The 20,286-nt window shown below is 35.1% G+C and overlaps 1 protein-coding gene across 1 annotated transcript in view; it reads left to right on the forward strand.

Moving 5' to 3' along the window:
• Positions 1 to 106: 106 nt before the first annotated feature.
• Positions 107 to 20,286, forward strand: part of C15 (homeobox protein C15) — a 38,145-nt gene continuing 17,965 nt past the window's right edge. The window contains exons 1-2 of the mRNA XM_028313916.1: positions 107 to 953; positions 19,138 to 19,366. Coding sequence (XP_028169717.1) covers positions 404 to 953; positions 19,138 to 19,366 — 779 coding nt within the window. The 5' untranslated portion in view covers positions 107 to 403. The remainder of the gene's footprint in view (positions 954 to 19,137; positions 19,367 to 20,286) is intronic.

The raw sequence follows: 20,286 nt of genomic DNA on the forward strand, positions 1-20,286 counted from the left end.
GGAGTGAATCGTTTCGTTTAAGTTAGTGACGCCAAACGAGTTTTTATGTTTGGAAATCGTATTAAGCTTTTGTTGGAAACTGTTCCACTCAACGGGCATAGTTGAGGCGTTTGTGCGGTCAAACTATCGCGTTCGAATTTCGAAAAACGGTGGGGGCGCTGCTGATTGGCTCGTTTGGTCCGATATTGTGTGTAACGATTCGGTCGCGGGCGGTCGAGCGTAGAGCGCGAATCGGAGCTTTTTCGAATAAGAACCGCGAGTTGCATTTGCGTTCTGAATTAAAATTCAAACAATATTTAAAAAAAAATGAGTGTTAAGTAAAATGTTCGACACTTGTAAAAAATAAATAGTGTTATTACAGAGTGCCAGTGTTTTTAACAAAAATACAATAACGTTATCAAATATGTCATCGGTGCATTCTGATGATGATCAGGAGGAGATCAACGTTGACTCCGACAGTCGGCTATCGGGACAATGCGATCGAAGTGTCGGGTCCGAAGACCGTGATTCAGAACACAGCTACCACGACAGATACCGTGATTCACCCAGCGACCACATGACTGATACGCAGCCGAGAGTAAATCTGCCTTTTAGTATATCTCGATTGTTAGGTAAACAGTTCGAAGAGATAGATAAACGCCGGCATTCGGGAGAGAGTGATGACCGTAGTGATCAGGACACTGAATCTGAGAGTGCAAAAGACGATGGGAAGGACTCAAATTTGCCTTTGAACTTTTCACATGCTCATGGGTTATACCCTAACTCTGGGTTGTTGTTGAGGCCAGGGCTTGGTTTGGGAGGTGGTTATGGGTTTTCGAATAACCCTGGCGTGGTGCGAGTACCGGCTCACAGGGCCCTGGGAGCGCTGGGAGCCTGGGGAGTGGCGCTGGACCCCATGCGGCAGGCAGCGGCTGCGGCTTTTGCTCACCAAGTTGTGAAGGACAGACTGAATGGTAAGTTAAGCAGAGTACCTACACTTATGCTTTTAAAATCATTATTTCATTTTTTAAACAAATTGCTAAAAATGTTTTTGCCGTACTAAATAGAATTTACTGCAGCATTGATTTATACATAACGGATGAATATACTAAAATGAAAATAGTATTTCATAAATTTTCAATTGAGTGGGATTCGAACCCATGACCGCATAACGTTTAGTTCTGTATCTATACGCAAAATAACGACTTACGTTACGTTACGTATGACCGTCTAAAATAAAAACTTGACAGATTCAATGAAACCGATTAAACGTCATTTTCACTGATGATTACATCAAAAGTTTGATTGAATAAAAAGTTAGTTTTTCAAAATAATGTTCCGCTGCCGTTTTTGTGTCTTCCTTAAAAAACTTGTCTTAAGTATCATCATCTATCCCCTACCTAGAAATAAAATTAATGTTAGCTACTGCGTAGGTACAGTATTGAACAATTTTCCACGTTGTAACAAGGGGTGGTCATTAGGGATCATTAAAAATATGTCAAGTGGGTACTTAGGGTAGATGGGCGGTGACGTTGTGGTGACAAATTGTGTTCGAGTAGCGTGCTACAAATAGAGGGGGTAAAAATAACTTTGTGTTTGTTTTACTACATACTACATTATTCAGATACATGAATCACATAAGACAGGCTGATGAAAAAGAACAATAAAAGGTGAGAACACAGTTGAAAAAATCGTAATCAAAGTGTTTTATGTAATTATTAAAAAACATTTTTTATGTTTCTTCACAAGTTAGTAGTCTTTTATTTTGTTAAACTGCTTAACAAGTGACATAATTTCCTAAATAATGAAACATAGTTTTATACCGTGAAAAATACAATCAAACCAAACACAAACTGGCAATTGAAAACGTACGTAAAAATAAAAGAAAAACAAAAAAGTATCGTTGTCCAATTTTATGTCAACACAAAAAACTGGCCCCCGTCGGCAACAAATTACGGTGGCGCGACAAAGGCGCCTCCAATCTCGCCTCGGCGCACTATTTGGTTTTTTTTTTGGAGAGAGCGAAGGAATAGTTGGCGGGGTGTGTCATCGCACGCAATCTTTAATTGTTGGGGACATCTCGAATAGGGCTGCTTGGAGATATACGTTTTTGTGAGGATGGATTTTGTGTTTGTTTTGTATTGTGACTCCAATTACGCAACATACAAAACAATTTCTATTGGTTTTAAGTTATTATATTTTTAACAACAATTAAAAATGACATTAAACAAAAAACTATCTATCAACCTTGCAAGAATTTCAATTTACTTTCTTGACCTAGTAAGCCTAAGACTAACTAAATTTAAAAGTTCTACAAATTATTTTACACAGCTTCTGTTAATCTTTCGCTCTATCTCACAACTAAGCCAATTAAACAACAATCCATCAAAATAACAAATTAAGACCAATTGGCATCACCTTAGATCAACAGTCCCAATTTTTTGCCCGTTTTTTGCGACCACCGACAGAGAGGAAGCGCGGATGTCCACTCTATAATTGAGACAATAGTCTCTGGAACACCGCGTCGGAAATACTTAAGTGGTGACGTGAAAAAACCCTTGCGTTTGCCGCCAATAATTTGACAGCTCGTTTTTTGCGCAATCTTCACTCTCGGACACGCGAGTCTTTTTTTGCAGTCGTCATCCTTTTTTGTACGTTTGACTTACACGTTGTTTTTTACGGATGGGTTATTAAAGTTTGTCATCTGAATTCTCCGTGAAGGGTTTGAAGTATGTTAAGATAATTCCTTAAAATTAAAAATAAACATCATTTAGGAAATCCAGAAAATATGAGTTGACACATTTTTGTTCAGTAAAGACATTTTTTAAATATTTTTCTTTTCATTAGTTTTTACGGCTATGGCTTCTACTAGCCGTCTGCCGTAATCGCTAAACGAACTTAAAATATTCTTTTGGGTATTCACTTCAGAAAATGATTAAGATTTTACTTCATCCAAAGCTTTCACATTTCGTGAAATTTCGAAAGAATTACTTCAACAAATTGTCTATAATTGAACTCGAAGCGGGTTAGGTAAAAATCTGCGGTTGCTAATGGTTCAGAAGCGGAAGCGGCCGCCATTACAGCAAAGACCATAAACAAAAAAGATAGACCATAGCTATTACCTTGTCTATTGGTCTCAAACGGTTGGGTTAACGGCTGAGTTTCAGTTACGTCATTGTTGATTCGTTGGAGCGTAAATAAATGTCATAAAAATTTTCAAAACTGCGCAATTTGTCAATTAATAAGACAAAAGGTTTCAAAACCTCAGGCTTTATGAAAAACTTTCAAGTGCATACAATTTTGAATAATATCTTGAAAGTTCAAATTGGGATAAAAGTTAGGGTGTGAAAATTGAAGAACGTAGTTTCATACTTAGTAATATGAAATGAGGACAAAATTAAATGCGAGTAGGTTTTAGTCAGCTTTATTGGTCTGTTAATGACAAACAAGAAAGTATATACAATGTTATGATTACTTACGAGTATGATACTTTAATTAATGTAATGTTAAAATATTTTTTTACATTTTTATACGTATCATATTTTATGTATTCTTAAGTCTCCCTAATCAGATAAAGTAAGTTCCTTTGGGACTCGAGTGATATTCAATTAGACAGGGCTCAAAAACAAGAGAAATACAATATTTTATAAATTTCTCTAATTTTTATTTCTACTGGTATTAAAATTGACCTTTACTGCCTGTAGTTTATAAAAAATAGTAATTCGGCTGTTCTGAGTCTCAGTAAACAATTTAATTTAATTATTGTAATAGTAATACCCACTTAAACACCACTAAACTACTTTAAACATAAAGTAACTTTATTCGCGCTTGATGAGTGATGACAAACCACCCAAATCAGTTCGTCCTTCCTCAATTCTTTGACCTTACCTTTCGAATGACTCATCTCGCCGCTGCCTGTATTCTGTAATGATTTAATGACAGTCGCTCCAATCGTGCCTCTAACTCCATTATAAAGCTTATTGCTGCTTAATGAATGCTGTGAACCGGGATTTAGGTCAAATGCGATTGTCTAGGGCTATATTTTGTTTATACTAGAACAAAGAGGACCTAGATGTAGTTACATTCCTTACAGATTTAATTTCGAAGACGCTTCACGGAGCGAAGTGTTTTCTAAATTACAACAGTCAAGGTAGACTAAGGCTGAGTTCCACCACCTAACTTTGACCGTAACTTTAACGATAATCGGTGTTTTTTGTATAGAGATTGACAGATTTTTGACGTTTGTCAAGGTTAAAGTAAGATGATGCAACCCAGCCTTAATGTCATAATATGGTATATTCTTTCAGTCAACCTTTGAACCAAGCTGAATTAGATTAGGCGGTGTTAAAAGGTTTAAGTTACAGATAAATAAAACTAAATAACAAATTTTACAAGTTACATTAATATCTAGCCATAATTAAAATTCGCCATAAACCCGATAATTTCGCAAAAACACTAAATTTAATTACATTTTAATTAACAAATCAAACTTAAAATAATTGCGAATGTCTTAATTCCTCCGGCCGAGCCAGCTAACCATACAATTCAATTATGGTGGAATTTACCACCGCTGTAAAGCCATCGGCTGTGATCTCGCCGCTGACGCCACTGTAATGACGTCATTAGTAATTAATAGGCTGTAATTGCAGCTTAAGGCTGTATAATAGTTTGTTTTGGGATTAAGCGTTTGTGACAGGGATGTTGGGCTTTAGTTGTTTTTGTTTAGTGTTGGGAAGCAGAGGTTTCATCCTAATAACGAAAACCAATAGAATGATGTTTTCAATCCTTAAAATTTAAATTAATTATGAAAAATAAGTATCTTTATGAAAAAGTGATTCGCTGAAACTATAAGAATGAAAAAAATAATGTATAATCAAATACACTTTGAACATTTTACATAATCTGAATGTTTTTGATGCATAACGAATTCTACTCAGTTATTGTAGCGTAAATAATTTATTGGTAGTTATTGAATAATAGGAAATAAAGAGCTATGTAGAAATAAGTTAGGAAAGTACTTAATAACAACACTGATGAATTTATTAAAGTTGGTAACGTAACAAAATTATAATGGTAGTCACTATAAATGAGTAAAAGTTCGGGTCTCCAAACTAGTACAACTGTAAGACACATTTTAATGTAAAATATTAAAATACCTACTGCCTCTACGTGAACTTAAAATTATATCATGCTGTCACAACAAATAAACACCATAGTACCCCGTACACTTAACGGCTTACAAACCCCATAGCCGTTCACGCCGCGAAATCATCGATACTGTACCCAATACACCCTCACCGGTACCAAGTGCAAACTTCAATTTTACAATCGTCGTCAAATTACGCGAAAATCAACCTTATTTATTAGAGCTTTCTCGTTTTTCAGCGATACACGTTCCATAATACCCCAGCTCACCCTTCCAGGTATATCCCGGGCGGTTATGAAAATTTGACGTGGCCCAATATGCGATGATATGCTCAGGGGTCGTAACCATCTCCATGTGTGAAATTACACCCCGACCTCCCCTTTCGCGTGTTTTATTCCGTTAGATTGGATGGTTAAGGATATGTAGCCTTTTAGGTGGATATGTAATTGGCTGCTTCTTATAGTCTTTCATATTCTTAACATTTTTTTTTGTAATTTAGCAAATATCTGGATGAAATTATGTTACGAGTAGGTACATTAATTTTGGCTTGACGTTAAGCATAACTTAACTGCCTTTAACAGCCTAGGTCGCATCTATATTTATGACTATGTATATTTTAAAAACTGTAAACCCTTGAAAAAGAGGCTGACAATAGTGACTGAGTGAGTGAGCCGAAGCAGTGGTAGGGTTAATACTGGGACGTGTAAAAGTGCTTTTTAAAAGCCTACTTGCAAAAACTAAACGAGTTTGATGTGTTTTTGTAGGAACATAGTTTAATCGGGCTGTTAATCAGTCTGAACAATGAACATGTATGAAAGTACGCACATTACGATTTGTCATCGGCCGATTTATCATACTCACCTGCCAAACTATCGCCTGATAAATTGATGTAGACAGCGGTGACTCTACGTAGGTAATTGATTATTTATCAACATGCTACCTTTTATTTCGGTTTTGTTATAATTTGGTACGTATTTTATTCTATTTAACTACAAAAATTTATACTAATATTATAAATGCGAAAGTACTTAACTCTGTCTGTCTGTCTGTCTCTCTTTCACGCCTAAACCACTGAACTGATTTTTATGAAATTTGGCATAGAGATAGTTTGAGTCCCGGGAAAGGACATAGGATAGTTTTTATCCCGGTTTTTGAAACAGGAACGTACGTGATAAAGTTTTTCTGTGACAGACAAAATTCCACACGGGCGAAGCCGCGGTCGGAAAGCTAGTGAACAATAACTAAGAAACTTTCAAAGAATAATTTTCAAAAACTATTTTTTAAAAAAGCATTAAATAATATTAGATTTCTAGTTATTACTTACTTTTATTTTATTAAAACTTCCAAACGACTTCAAACACGTCCAATGACGATTTAATTCCATAATATACCCTGCAGGTTCATAAATACTTAAATGAAATAATTACACACTTAACCACACGTAATTATTTAATCATTAATTTTACGAACCTTGATTGGTGTGCATGATTAAATTTGATATCACCGTCGCGTTGCTACAAATGTTTGGATTAAATGATTAGTTTAATGTTTTATTGCTTTATATGTGGGAAACTGTATTTAAAGCTGAGCTTGTGTAGTTAAAATGGATATTAACTGAGGTACAGTTATCGGTATTGACAGAATAGATTACTAGTTTTTGCCCATGGCTTCGCCCGCGTGTAATTCAGTTTTTCGTAAGTATTAAGAATGACACTTGACACGGAAAAACAAATTATCCATCCAGCCATTATCACAAACTTGCAAAGGACAATGACCAAAAGTGGTCCAAATGTCCACCACTAATGAGACCTATATTGGCTTATAGTCCATTAAATAGAGATTAACTTTCAGTATGGGACGAAAAAAAAATAAGCTGTCAGTAAAAAGTTATGACCGTATGAAAAATTGCAGTAGTTTACGCGCTAATCTCAGGAACTACTGGTCCGATTTGAAAAAATATTTTTGTTATGGATAGCCCATTTATCAAGGATGGTTTAAGGTTATATAACATCACCCTACAACCAATAGGGGCGGAGCAGCGACCACCCGACCATAATTCCAATATTGTTGTCTTTCTTCTGAGCTTTTTTTTCTTTTAGCGAGTATCTAACACGGAACACTAAGCGACATGACATAACATGCATAGATTAGTCCAAAATGTGCGATGGATAGAATGATAATGAACATTTTTCGGATAAAAAGGTAAAAAACATGACTTTTCATTCAGTCATAACTTTTTACTGACAGCATATTTTTGATTGCGGTTTGGTTCTAATGAATTAGTATTTAGTAGACTATTTTACTATATAGGTCTCGTTAGTGGTGGACATTTGGACCACACTCCATACATTTTTGGTCATTGTCCTTTACATTATCAGTAGGATTTGTATTATAAAAAATATTTGATTGAAAAATCTCTCTTGTTAGTTAGTTTTGATATAAGATGTCGTCTTCCATACGTGGTTAAAAAGGTCATTTAGTTAAGAAATGTAGAGCGATTCATAATATTTTAGATAAATGAAACTGATAATAAACTGTTTTATGAATATTAGGAAAATAGCGTCTAGGTAATAGTCATATACATGCACAGAGGTTCGCATCAACTAACATCTGGGCAAAATAAAAACAATTTTGCACCTCACTTTCCATCTTCCATCTAGCAAAGTATCTTATTACAAAAATGTCTGTTTTATTTTCCGATACGTCGAACTGTCATAACCAGGCCGGGGCCACATAAAAAGGCCTAAATACGCTTTATCGCCAATCCATAACGTGAGAGGCTATAAAAGGAGCCATATTTCAAAAGTGTAAATATATGGCCGGAGGGGCAGGAGACAGAATTGGCCCAGTAAAATATTATATAGCAATTTACATCGGCGCGTTAGAAAGATTACAAGATTCGGGTAAATGTTAAGCGATATTGAATGGGAGACTACTGGTATATTTTACTTTTGCTTTTGTAATTGTAATCTTTCTTTAATTGGCTAATATTACAACCAAATAGGATGCTATTATGATTGATGTGTTCCCGTCTGTGATTGTTTTATAACCAACCTTATCCTTGTCGATTATCCCTTAGATTAAAGTTAACTAGTAAAAAGAAATATAACCAAAAATTTATATTGTTCGTTTGCCTCCTGTCACATAAAAAAAATTACATTTTAGTGGATTAGTAATCCTTTCAGACTTTTCAATCTTGCTTTCAAAGCTTTGTTATGATCTTGCTATCCTAGCGCTTCGAGACAAACATTAAGCAAGAGCTGAGAAGACGCACTATCTAAACAAATACAGTTACAGTAGGATAAAGAGCAATATTATGCTCTTTATTATATTGTAAAGCAAGTTGTTCTTTCGAAAATATCAAAACGCCAACAAGGCCGTGCCCTCACACCATAAACGTTTATAATATCATCGCTTGAAACCAATTTCGTGGCATTCCAGCGAGATTGTCCGCAATTAGCTCACGTAACCCGCACAGTGGGCCCGTTGACAGCGGGGGACAAAATTTAATGAGCAAAATGAGACCTCGTGCGGATAATAGCGGGAACGTCTCACGGACGCAATTAACTAGTTTTACAGGAATTTCCTTTGCGTGCCTGTTTCGCTTCCTATTAGGGAAGTTTGATTTGACTGCTTTTTAATTTGTTTGAATAATTTTAGAAATAAATGAGAGTAAAGACATGAACCCAATTTAGGAGATAAGCTCAGCGCTTTACAAGCAGTAAGTTTTATTAAATTCTTCAAATAGGTAACTGGATAATTTTACTGAACGAATGTAATAATAATAAATAGTAATCACTTTTCAAGACAATGATCTACTTGATAATTTAACTATTTTATGCTCAAAGCACACAATCATATAGAAAGTAAAATTCTTATTATTTGAAACATATTTTTTTTAATTACGAAGGAGCTTAGAAGCGTCTTAAAAATTGTGATCCAATTGAACTAATTAATGTCGATTTCGTAAATCATTTCGGCCATAATCACACGATTGCAAAGATTTACCTAACAATAAATAACTGCTTTTGCATAACAATCAGTCATTGTTTTATTCTATGGGTGAATGAGAACACTAATGTAACAGTTGCAATCTATTCAAAGTCACATCGATGTCGATCACTCTTAATTTTATAGCATATAATTGAATACAGTATGCAAATCGATAGAGTGCTGTGTTGATTTCTTAATTGAATATTTGATAGTGCTGTCATTTTATGAAAATGATAATTGAAACTTAGACACATAAATCATAATAATATTTTTTATCGTTTCATTTATAGAAGTGGTCACTAGCGTTTGAAAATGTCTGTGATAAAATAATCCATAGATCCTTATATTACGTAAAAGGTTTTTATTTTATTTTTAAAATAGATATTTTTTTCCTAAATACATTAATTTTGTTCCTTTAGATACATATTAGACCTTATCAAAAGTTGGTCAAATAATGACGTATTTTGATATTTGATTTTCCAACCAACTTTTTACACTTTGGAAGCGTCTGTCACGCAAACTATTCGGTTTAGAAAAAAATATTTTAGAAACCTCGATATCATTTTTGAAGACCTATCCATAGATATCCCACACGTATGTGTTTGATGAAAAAAAAATTTTTGAGTTTCAGTTCTAAGTATGGGGAGCCCCCAATATTTATTATTATTATTTTATTTTTGCATCAAAATCTTAATGCGGTTCACAGAATACATCTACTTACCAAGTTTCAACAGTATAGCTCTTATAGTTACGGAAAAAAATGGCTGTGACATACGGACGGACAGACAGACATGACGAATCTATAAGGGTTCCGTTTTTTGCCATTTGGCTACGGAACCCTAAAAACTGCATTGAACATGTACAAAGGAGCCACATAGGCTTGAAACACTCGTGTTCCGCAAAGCAACAGGACTAAAAGCTCGGCGTCATAAAGGCCTTTGTCCGGAGCAAAATGCATCCTAAACCCGGCTCCCGATTGCATCCCGCTTTCAGCCGGTGAATTTTCCATGAGCATCGGCTGTTACCCGATTCCCGTTCGTTGGTGTAACTAGTGGGAATTGGTACTCGCGTGTTGCGTGAAATATATATGAGATTTTGTCCGTTTATTTTTTCGTGCCGCCCCACTGTGTAATTGAAAAATGTTGACTGTCTGTGCCTACTTTATTGATTGTGGAGCTGCGATAAATTTTGTGATTGTGCATTGTTGCAGTGCGTTTACAATTAATGAGAGAATCAGTGTTTGATTGATGTAGGTTTGAGGCAAAACTATGTTAACATGCCTACTTCAAGAAGTTAGCAGCAGTTTATAAAACTAAAATACATAAGACACTATGAGGAGAAAGAGTTATATTTTTTTTGTTTTTCTCATAAATTAGAAAATTGACACACTAGCACAGAATNCGTGCGCCATCGGGCTCCGACTAACGGTTAGTGGCGTTTTTCGATCTTGGGCACTATTGGGTGAAAGAGAGAGAAACACTCTATTTTTTCGTGTAAATTTGAAATTTCTACAATGTATACTTACGAAACTGTGATCTTTTAATTTTGCGTCCTACCGGAAGTACTTTAAGTCCTGCTGGCAGGACTCCGGGCGATCTATCATTAAGGTATCATATTCCTATTTGTTTGAGTTTTGTATGGGTTATGTGGACCGTGTCTTATACAATGTCACACAACATGGTAGTGACGTTTTTAAAGTAAAATCCTTGGAAACAAAACCTTCTGAAATATTTTTTTTCTGAAAGATGAAATTTTGGTGAAAAATATCTTTGTAAAGTTATGAGAGAAGAAAACAAGAAGATTATTCTTTATCTTCCTTGCCCTTTGTTCAATTCTTTATTAAAACGCTAATTTAGATGTAACGACGTTTATTTAGCCCTTTGTGGAAATAATTGATATTTTACTACCCAGAACTCTATTTTAAAAACGTGAACTCTTCCGCGTTATAAAATACAACCATACACAGTAATCCCACAGTCCCAAATTTTATATTTACATGCTTCTTCTGCGCCTGCGACTTCGTTTCTGTCTTTGATAACATTTAATGTTCCTAGTCAAGCTAAAAAATATGATTTTGTTAATAAAAGTGGTTTCACCAATAGTCAAGAAATTAGGGGCTCGAACTAGCGCTCACTGGATTCGATAGTCCGATGCTGAAAACACTGGGTTTATAGACTTTAGCCTAAAGTCTACAAAACCTTTAGGCCCTAAAGTTTGCATAAAGCTAACCCAAGTAACATTTTACTCCATTTAAGAGTTCAATAGTCGTTCACATGTACTCCACAAGCTGTGTATGTCAGCTGTATACGAGCTGTATAGCTTGCTATAATGCTTTTATAGAACTAGTTTGGGCACAAATTAGACAGCTTTAAGTTCACTATGGCTGTACATTAGCAGTATAATAGCATTATAATAGCAGTTTAAGTAGTAACATCGTACTTAAGGCTGACTTACGGCACTATATGGGACGCAGTGTGAACCATACAACGTACGTGAGGACAATAAAGAGTAACAAGTGGCTAAATGCACAGCTTTCAAAGTTATAAAGTCCGACAAAAGTACTCCAATGCTACATAAAGTTCACGTGTGTCCTAAATTATTTCCACATTTTAATATTAGTTTGGTATTTGTACGTGAGTGCCAAGAGGAAACAACTCGGGCGGATAATATAATCATTTATGCAAATAATAACACGGGTTTTAAATACTTAATAATGTTAATGCCATTGGGAATGCAACTTTATCGTGAAATGTATACATATTTACAGCTAAAATATTTACGCGCCTCTGTAAAAACGCGATATTCATTTTAAAATATTTAAAACTGGCTGAGAGGAAATCTACAATTTTCAGTTTTTGATATTGTATTGNTAGGTAATTATCGGATGTACCGCGTGGAGTGAGCCAGGCCTGACACTAGTCAATTAATAAGGTGCATTCTGATAAATTCATAATCATTTCATAAGCAGATTAATAACGTGATTCTGATAAATTATAAGACTTATAGGGCCTCGTTCACCACCTTTAAGTTAAGTGTCAAGTAGGACGTTAGACTTATTAGATTTTCATACTTAGGCTGTTACATTAATAAATATTTGCATAGGAAAAACAAAATGCTCTATGTAGCTTTCTTATTACCCAACACAATATTTAAATGGCCCGAGATTATAATTTAGTAAAGTGAGCGTGCACAATGTTTCAACTCAGCTCCACTCCGGCTAAATCCGCCCCTCTGAAAAAGTAAGGACGAGAAGACGAATGCGTGACGTCTAATTGGGCTGTCACGTGGGATTTGAGGCGTCCGCTCCATCACGCGGGATCCCGAATTTGTCCGCGCCTCAGGCCTCGCACCACTGTGCGGGATACGCGTGAACTATTTATTGTTTTGTATATTTTATCGCCCTTGTCTGCAAGAATTTTGAAAATCAGCTGGTAGAGAATGACGTATGGCATTAAGCTCGCCTTTTTGTACAGAACATTGTTGTGTGTGCAATAAAGTCTTTAAATAAATAAAATAAATAAAGTTGATAAGGAAACGCGTTTCACGCCTCGCACCATATCCATCTCGCTGCGCGGGATATGCGTCAACTATTTATTATTTTGTATATTTTATCCCCCTTGTTTGAAAGAATTTTGACTTAATATTACATTGTCGCACCACTGTGTGGAATATGGGTTGATATGGATGTTCCAACTACATAATATCCTATGTGTTATTTAGAAAAAAATCATTTGAAAATGTCCTACCTTTAGGTACTCGTTTAATCGACAACAAATCGGATAACTTAATATTTGTAGAAAAATCGTATTTATTACCACTGCATAAGATGCCATTGTGTTTAGCTTGACAAGCCTTCGTCCATACCATTTAATCGGTCATGAAAATAAGAAATAACCCTAAAACGTTTCAAAAACATTATGATAAAGATATAAATTGTGATTCCCTCTTCGGACTGAGGTAACCAAAAGGGGTGAACTCAACCCCAAGCATAATATCATAAGCGGGATTACACCGGAGACGGCTAACCCTTCAATATGAATTTGTTTGTTAATTTTTCTTCGCGATTATCTTAGGGTTAATTGGTCCGAGTTGTAAATTAGGGGTAATGAAAAAGGCGCTTAAATTATTTTTACAATCTTGGAACATTTTATAGGAGTTTTTCCTTATTTATAGCCGTTTATACAGACTTACTGTATAAATTATAAATGAACTTATTTTCTTTATAATGAGTTATTTTTGTCGGCCGTTTGGTGTAGTGGTTCAGAACGGACTACTATGCCGAGAGGTCCCGGGTTCGATTCCCGGCCGGGCAGAAATTGAAATGATGAATTTTAATTTCTGTGACGGGTCTGGATGTTACTATGTATAATATGTATGTATTTAAAAAAAAAAGTTTATAAGTATGTAGTATATCCGTTAAGCTAGCACCCATAACACAAGCATATTAATTGCTTACTTTGGGGCTAGATGGCGCTGTGTGAGATTGTCCAAAGATATTTATATTTAGTAAAAATACTTTTGTTATCTTGAAAGTTTTGCAACGCGATACAAAGCATTTTTTTTACTGTATTTATCTTTTTCCATAAGACTCATCCACTATGTGGAAGTATTCGGTTGCTATTCGTACAATACTTCTGTATTAAAATACCTCACCTACGTCCTTACTTAATAAAATAAACAATAAACGTTATACACACACACCCAGTCAGAATTAAATCATATTTCACATTTTCCATTCGCATCCAAAGAATGGCATATCCATTTTTTTAAAACGTTCACCCATAACTTACACGTACGTCTTTATATAATATGTGCGTGCCAGACTTTTCGTTTCAATTTGAGCCTTCTTGCGTCGACATAAAGACTTGGCTTTTTTGCTGAATTTCAGTTTCGTTTTCGGAGAGAACCTGTTTTCAACTTTATGGGTAAGATAATAGGATGGAAATTGCGTGTAGGGTTTCTTGGATGTAAAGCTCATGATTCATAAGTGCGTAACTAGATTATGCCCGCGGAATCTGGTTAAGGCACCCTTTTCGCCGTGATGCTGTGTGACAGAACACAAGTGCTCGCAAAATATACGGGTACATAACTAATCGGTTTTGTTTTATGTAGATAGTTTTTGTGGATGTAGGATGTTTTTGTGTGTCATTTTTATTTCGAGATGCGTGTAGATTTTGATTTCCTGTGAACCTAATAAGTTATTTTTTTTACTACAAAATATAACAAAAATTACTACAAAATATAACAATAATTTTTCATTTATATAATTTCATTACTTATTTAAAATCGGTAAATAAATGAAAAATGTTACTGATTCGTTTATATCTTATGTATGGCGTCAATTTATTTGCTACGAGCTACGGTGCTACGAAATATACGGTCTCTACATTAATTATTAACTTAGTTTATAGGTTTGGAAGTTTTTTCTATCGTAGAGACTTTCAGAAGCTCGTTCATTCCATACAAAGTTTAACTCAACATGCCTTGAATAGATTTTACGTGGGACACTATTTAAGTTGTGAGCCTAACTATGAAAACAAAGTAGTTTATTATTAAAATGGTATTGATTGCGTTTATTGGTATTGTCTTTCATGATTTATGAACTTTTTAATGTGTCCTAAACACTTTTCATAGCATTTTTTCCACTCAGCTTGAGGCACCTCCAAAGCATGGTTATTGACCGCACCGACAGTTGCTTCTGGCTACATAAATCGCTGTTCACGCATTTAATTTTAATATTTGGGTACCAAAAGAAGTGTTTAGATTCCAAGCAAGAATTTTGTAGCGTTGGACCTGTTTATTTCATATTTTGAGTATTCCAATAGTCAGTTGTTTGACGAGACGTGTAAAAGCTCACATTTTCGTCACGAATGGCGATTAGACTATGCTGGTCAGTTTCCCTTATTAAACTGAAGACTTTTGGAAAAAAAGTGGCTGTTTACTATTAAAAATTAATAATTCTAAATTTCTCTAGTGACGTTTCTGTCATATAATCGGATATTTCGGAAAAATAGGCGACCGTAAGTTTCAAGGTGTTCCGAGCGCATGGGACTTTTGTATGAATTGGTTCATCTTAAAACACCTCCATAGTCGATAACTGTTTATTTTCAGGTTCATTATGCATAGATCCTTAATTCGTCAACTGTCACAATTTTAAAAATCGGCTTTTAAAGCTTATCAAACATTTCCAAAGACTAAACGACACAAGCATCCTATTGAGCGTTTGAAAAATTTTGTGACATCCAGCGAGAAAAAAACGTATTAACGATAATATAGTCATACAATATTTTATTACTGCTAGTGGAATTAATGCCTAGGATTATCTCAATCTTACGGTATATCACATGACGAGGATTTTCTTCCATTTTTCTGACAACATCAATGTTTTCCGCCACTATTAGTCATTTTGGACGACTTTCGCAAAGTTCACTGGTGAGCCATTGACATACATACAATATTATACTTCTTAAACTAGCGTTTTACAATGGTAAAGGACAGATCTTTATCACCAAAAGTGAAATTTAGCTGACCGCTTCAGTTTTGTATTGATTAACCACGTCGAAAGTCATAATAAATTTTCGCGCGAAAATTTCCGCAAGTCAATTCCATGTTTTTGTAGTCAAGATAATTTTCAATTCAATGTTAATAATACAAAACGTGCTCAAATGACAAAAAGTTTTGAATAAGGTTATAGTCAAAAAAGACAAACTTTTCATTATAAGTATCAGATGTCGTCTAACATCACGGTATGTTGTCGAGGCTCACAACTTAAATAGTGCCCTAGTATCAAAACTACATCAATACATACATATCAAAACTACATCAACATAAGGAAACCATTTACGTCACGATCAAAAACCAATTACGTGGGACTTATAACGTTGAAAAGCTTCTAACAGCCGTCTTAAACATACCAGTGTACAGTCTAATGCAGAGGTTTCAGGAAAATTTAACTTTGCAGCCATGTTCTTAAAGGTTACAAACGGTCATCAACTTTCGCGTTAGACTGTACGCCCTTACAATTGTAGCAATTTGTGGTCACGTGAACCAACCATTACGCCTTCAGCCAATCGGAGCGCGCCGTTTAATGTGGTTCCTTCCATATTTGAAAACAAAAATGGAAGAGTCGAATTCGTAATTTGAATTTAGAATATGGGTTGTGAAACCTACCGCGGGTAAAAAGGTTTGAAATGAATATTTTTGTACCTTTTTTGAATATTTTTTTATTTTTATTGGTTCGTGCTTTGTTTCATTGGCGTGGAATAGGTTTTGCGTTTCTTCGTCAATAACTTTAGGAAAATTCGGCCAGCTTTTCGACCGTGTTTTAAAAACGGGAACGACATTGCTCTTCATTATAAATGGAACTCAAAAACGTTTTGAATTTTAATTCGATTATTACCTATTTTGTGGTCCTGAAGTGGCGGTAAAGCTATATTATTTGGAATGTACCCTATCTACATACTAGGTAATAAAGAAGAGAACTTGAATTAAATTGAATTTTAATAGGATACAATGTCGCCAGCACATCGCCACTTTTGTTGCAAGATATCTCCTATTACAATCACATTTTAAGAAGCCACGTTAAACTTGATGTGCCGTCATCTATACATTAGTAAATATCTCATTGACAATCAGTTTCATCGTTCAATGTCATCTACCATCAACATCATCAAATCAAAACCATCCTTTTTAACATAATAATGAATAATGTCGGATACATTATAAAATTTCACGCTCGAGGAGTTTAAAATGAATTTGTAATATATTCGGAATTACCGCAGCGAATAAACTGGCATTTACCATTATGTCGATTATGAATTTCAAATCGACTTTAATACAGATAGCAAATCAAGCTCAACACTAGTATCTTATGTGGTTTGTAATAGGACCGATTTTGCATCAAATTTGTATAGGCTGATGTGATGTCGACATGAACAGTATTTATAGTTAACGACATGATCCCATCTCACGGGTTATTTAATACAAATCGATCTATAATGGTGCGTCTACACTAGAGAGTTCGCGTGGTTACTGTTCGGCAAAGATTGTAACATACTTAACGAACTAATATTTACTACAATTCACAACACATTGCACAATTACTTGACTTCTTATTGTGTCGATTAAAAATAAATTATTAATACCGATAGTGAACAAAAATGTATGAACTGAAGAAATATTTCTTCATGCTTGCCTGTAATATTGTGCCCACAAGGTGGACCGAGGACATCGTAAAGGTAGTGGGAAAGCGCTGGACGCAGACCGCTACCAACAGAGTAACATGGAAAGCATTGGGGGAGACCTATGTTCAGCAGTGGACGTGCTATGGCTGAGATGATGATGAATATTGTGAGTTCTGAATTCATAAACATTTATTTACTTCATGCCTTAGGCACCCCTCACAACCTTGTGGGCATACAGCGAGCTCAACACACCACTTGATTTTAAATGCTCGCGAACGAACATGTGAAGTGAGGACGCACCTTTACGATAAACACTGGCCATTACAGCGAGGACCAATCAGAGCGCTGCGTTTAAACGAACGTAATTGAGTTTCGAATTTTAAAAAGCATAATCGCGGCCATTTTGGATGTAATTTTGAGGAGACAGCTTAGTAATGCAGTTAGAATGAGATTGAAGATTATATTGAACACATAAGAACTCTACAAGTAAAGCAATTTTCTATCAATCTGTATTAACGATTAGAGCAACCAACTTAGAAATAAATTAGTTTTCATATTATAATATCAATTTACATAAATCGCACTTATATTTTAGCAACATTGTAAATAAGATTAAAATATGCTGCCTGAAGCATAGCGTGAAGTGATCTCAAGATGATTATCTGCTTGTGATCAAAGATGCATAATTGGAATGGAAAGTAATGCAATGCTTACGATGTCGGTTTAATGACTTTTATTTCTCATAAGAACTTGTAATTGATATAAATGTACGCCATGATAAACGTTTAATCCCGTATTTTGTCGATTTTGCGCGATAAGCCAATTTGTCTAAAGTAGTCGATAAAACTAATCTCAGCCCGGCTGAAAACTGAAAAATATTGATTTATCAAGAATTTTTCCCATCCCACACCTTTTGAATCATGTCATGAGTTCCAATAAGTAATTTTTTTGATGTCCCAAAATAAAATGCAACTGAATCATAATTTAAATGGAATTACACACAACGAAAACCTGAATTATAATCACGATTTTGCTTTGCGGTCGCCCAAATATGGCCGCCATCAAAACTAAAACAGGTTCAGCTGTAATCATCGTGTAATTTGTAATTTTGAAAACCTTGATTATTACCGCGTAATACGCCGTGTAATTTACAAAAGTGTATGTTTAATGGGATTTTTATTTATGTATTCATAACTTTTAGCCATTCTCGTATATTGCCCATAGTCGTGATTTCAATTATTAAGATAATATGCAAATACTGTGGGATAATAGTTAATGTTATTACTGAGATTGTTTTTAGATAAAACTGTAGATTGTGAACCGTTTCTGTAGTAATAACTATTTGAATTGAGTTAATATTAATGTCCCGTTTAAAGAAATGAATTCTAACAATTATACGGGCTTATTCACTAAGTACTGTTTTATTCTTTGTAAGCGACTTCTTTAACAAATACCTAGTAAAAAAGTATTCTCTATTTGGTAACAAAATTCATTACTATTCAAATGACTAGAACATTACTATTCAAATGGTAATATTCGCGAATTATTCAACGCAATATGTATTTTGCTGTGAATAGTTCTTTTTAATTTGAATTTGAAAGTCAAAATCTATTAAGTATAAACATTTTTATTAATTTCTGGACTTCACGGCTTCTAAGTTAATATAACAAATTCAAGAATATTCGTTCCTGTTTTTCTTTATCGTAAAAAACTTTGCTCAAAAATTAATTTAAAAATTATTTGGCAGAGAATTTATTATGAGATTAACTTCGCCTTATCTGCCCATCAATATGACATCAAATAACAAATAACTAAACCCAAACCGTTACATTCCAGCATCATTCCCCATCACGAGGCGGATCGGGCACCCGTACCAGAACCGAACGCCCCCGAAACGGAAGAAACCTCGGACCTCCTTCACCAGACTTCAGATAGCCGAGCTGGAGAAGCGGTTCCACAAACAGAAGTACCTGGCGTCGGCTGAGAGAGCGTCCTTGGCGAAGACCTTGAAGATGACGGACGCGCAGGTGAAGACATGGTTCCAGAATCGAAGGACGAAGTGGAGGTAAGAATTTGACTTTAACCTTAATGCCTGTTTTGATTCGTCAATCTTCCAAGACATCATGATCGTCTGCTCATTAAGCCCGGTACCAGACAATGATGTAAGACGATGGTGAAAAGAAGCAGCGCACTTATTTTCAGTCTCATTTTCAAAATTTTACGTTTTTGCAGACGTCTAAGTAAACTTTTTGCTGGAGTGTGGAGTCATAAGAATGGTAAGAGATGACAAAAGATAAATATGCAAACATCAAGCCTCCCCAATCTGTCTGGCCAGGGTGGAGAATAGTTCAATAATGCTCAATTTGAATAACTACCTACTTATTCATTTGGAAGATATTTCTACAGCGGAGATTAAGGCTTGGTTTCCATCAAGGCGGAAAAGAGGAAAGACAAGAGAAGTCGTGCTTTGAAAAACTAATCAGATTTCTGAACTGAAGCTAAGGGGAGAGATGTGGCAATAACGAAATCTGATTGGTCATAATATTAACACATCTCCTTTCTTCCCCTCTCCATTTTGGTGAAAACCAGGCCTTAGTCTCGGCTGTAGAAACATCCTTGAGGATTTGAACTATTCTTTATGCTGGCTAGACAGATTGGGGGGGTCTGATGTTTTCATATTTCTCTCTTGTCGTCGCTTACCATTTTTATGACTCCACACCCCAGTTATGGGGCAAAAAGTTTACCTACTTCATCTGCAGGAACGTAAAATTTTGCAAATGATACTGAGAATTGTAATTGAATTTCTTCTTCACCATCAGCCTACATATTGTTTCAAAGTTCAAAGCATCAAAGACAAAAAAATGCCTTTTAAAGAGCTTCTGAAAGTTAAAGAATGTTTTCCTTACAAACTCGCATTCACAAGTTAAACATAAAAATAGCTTTAGAAACTTTATAGATAGCTTACAACATCGCCAGTAAAGTTTA

Source organism: Ostrinia furnacalis, unplaced genomic scaffold (genome assembly GCF_004193835.3).
Source record: "Ostrinia furnacalis isolate ACB-3 unplaced genomic scaffold, ASM419383v2 OfSCF4414, whole genome shotgun sequence".
Classification (NCBI taxonomy): Eukaryota; Metazoa; Arthropoda; class Insecta; order Lepidoptera; family Crambidae; genus Ostrinia; species Ostrinia furnacalis.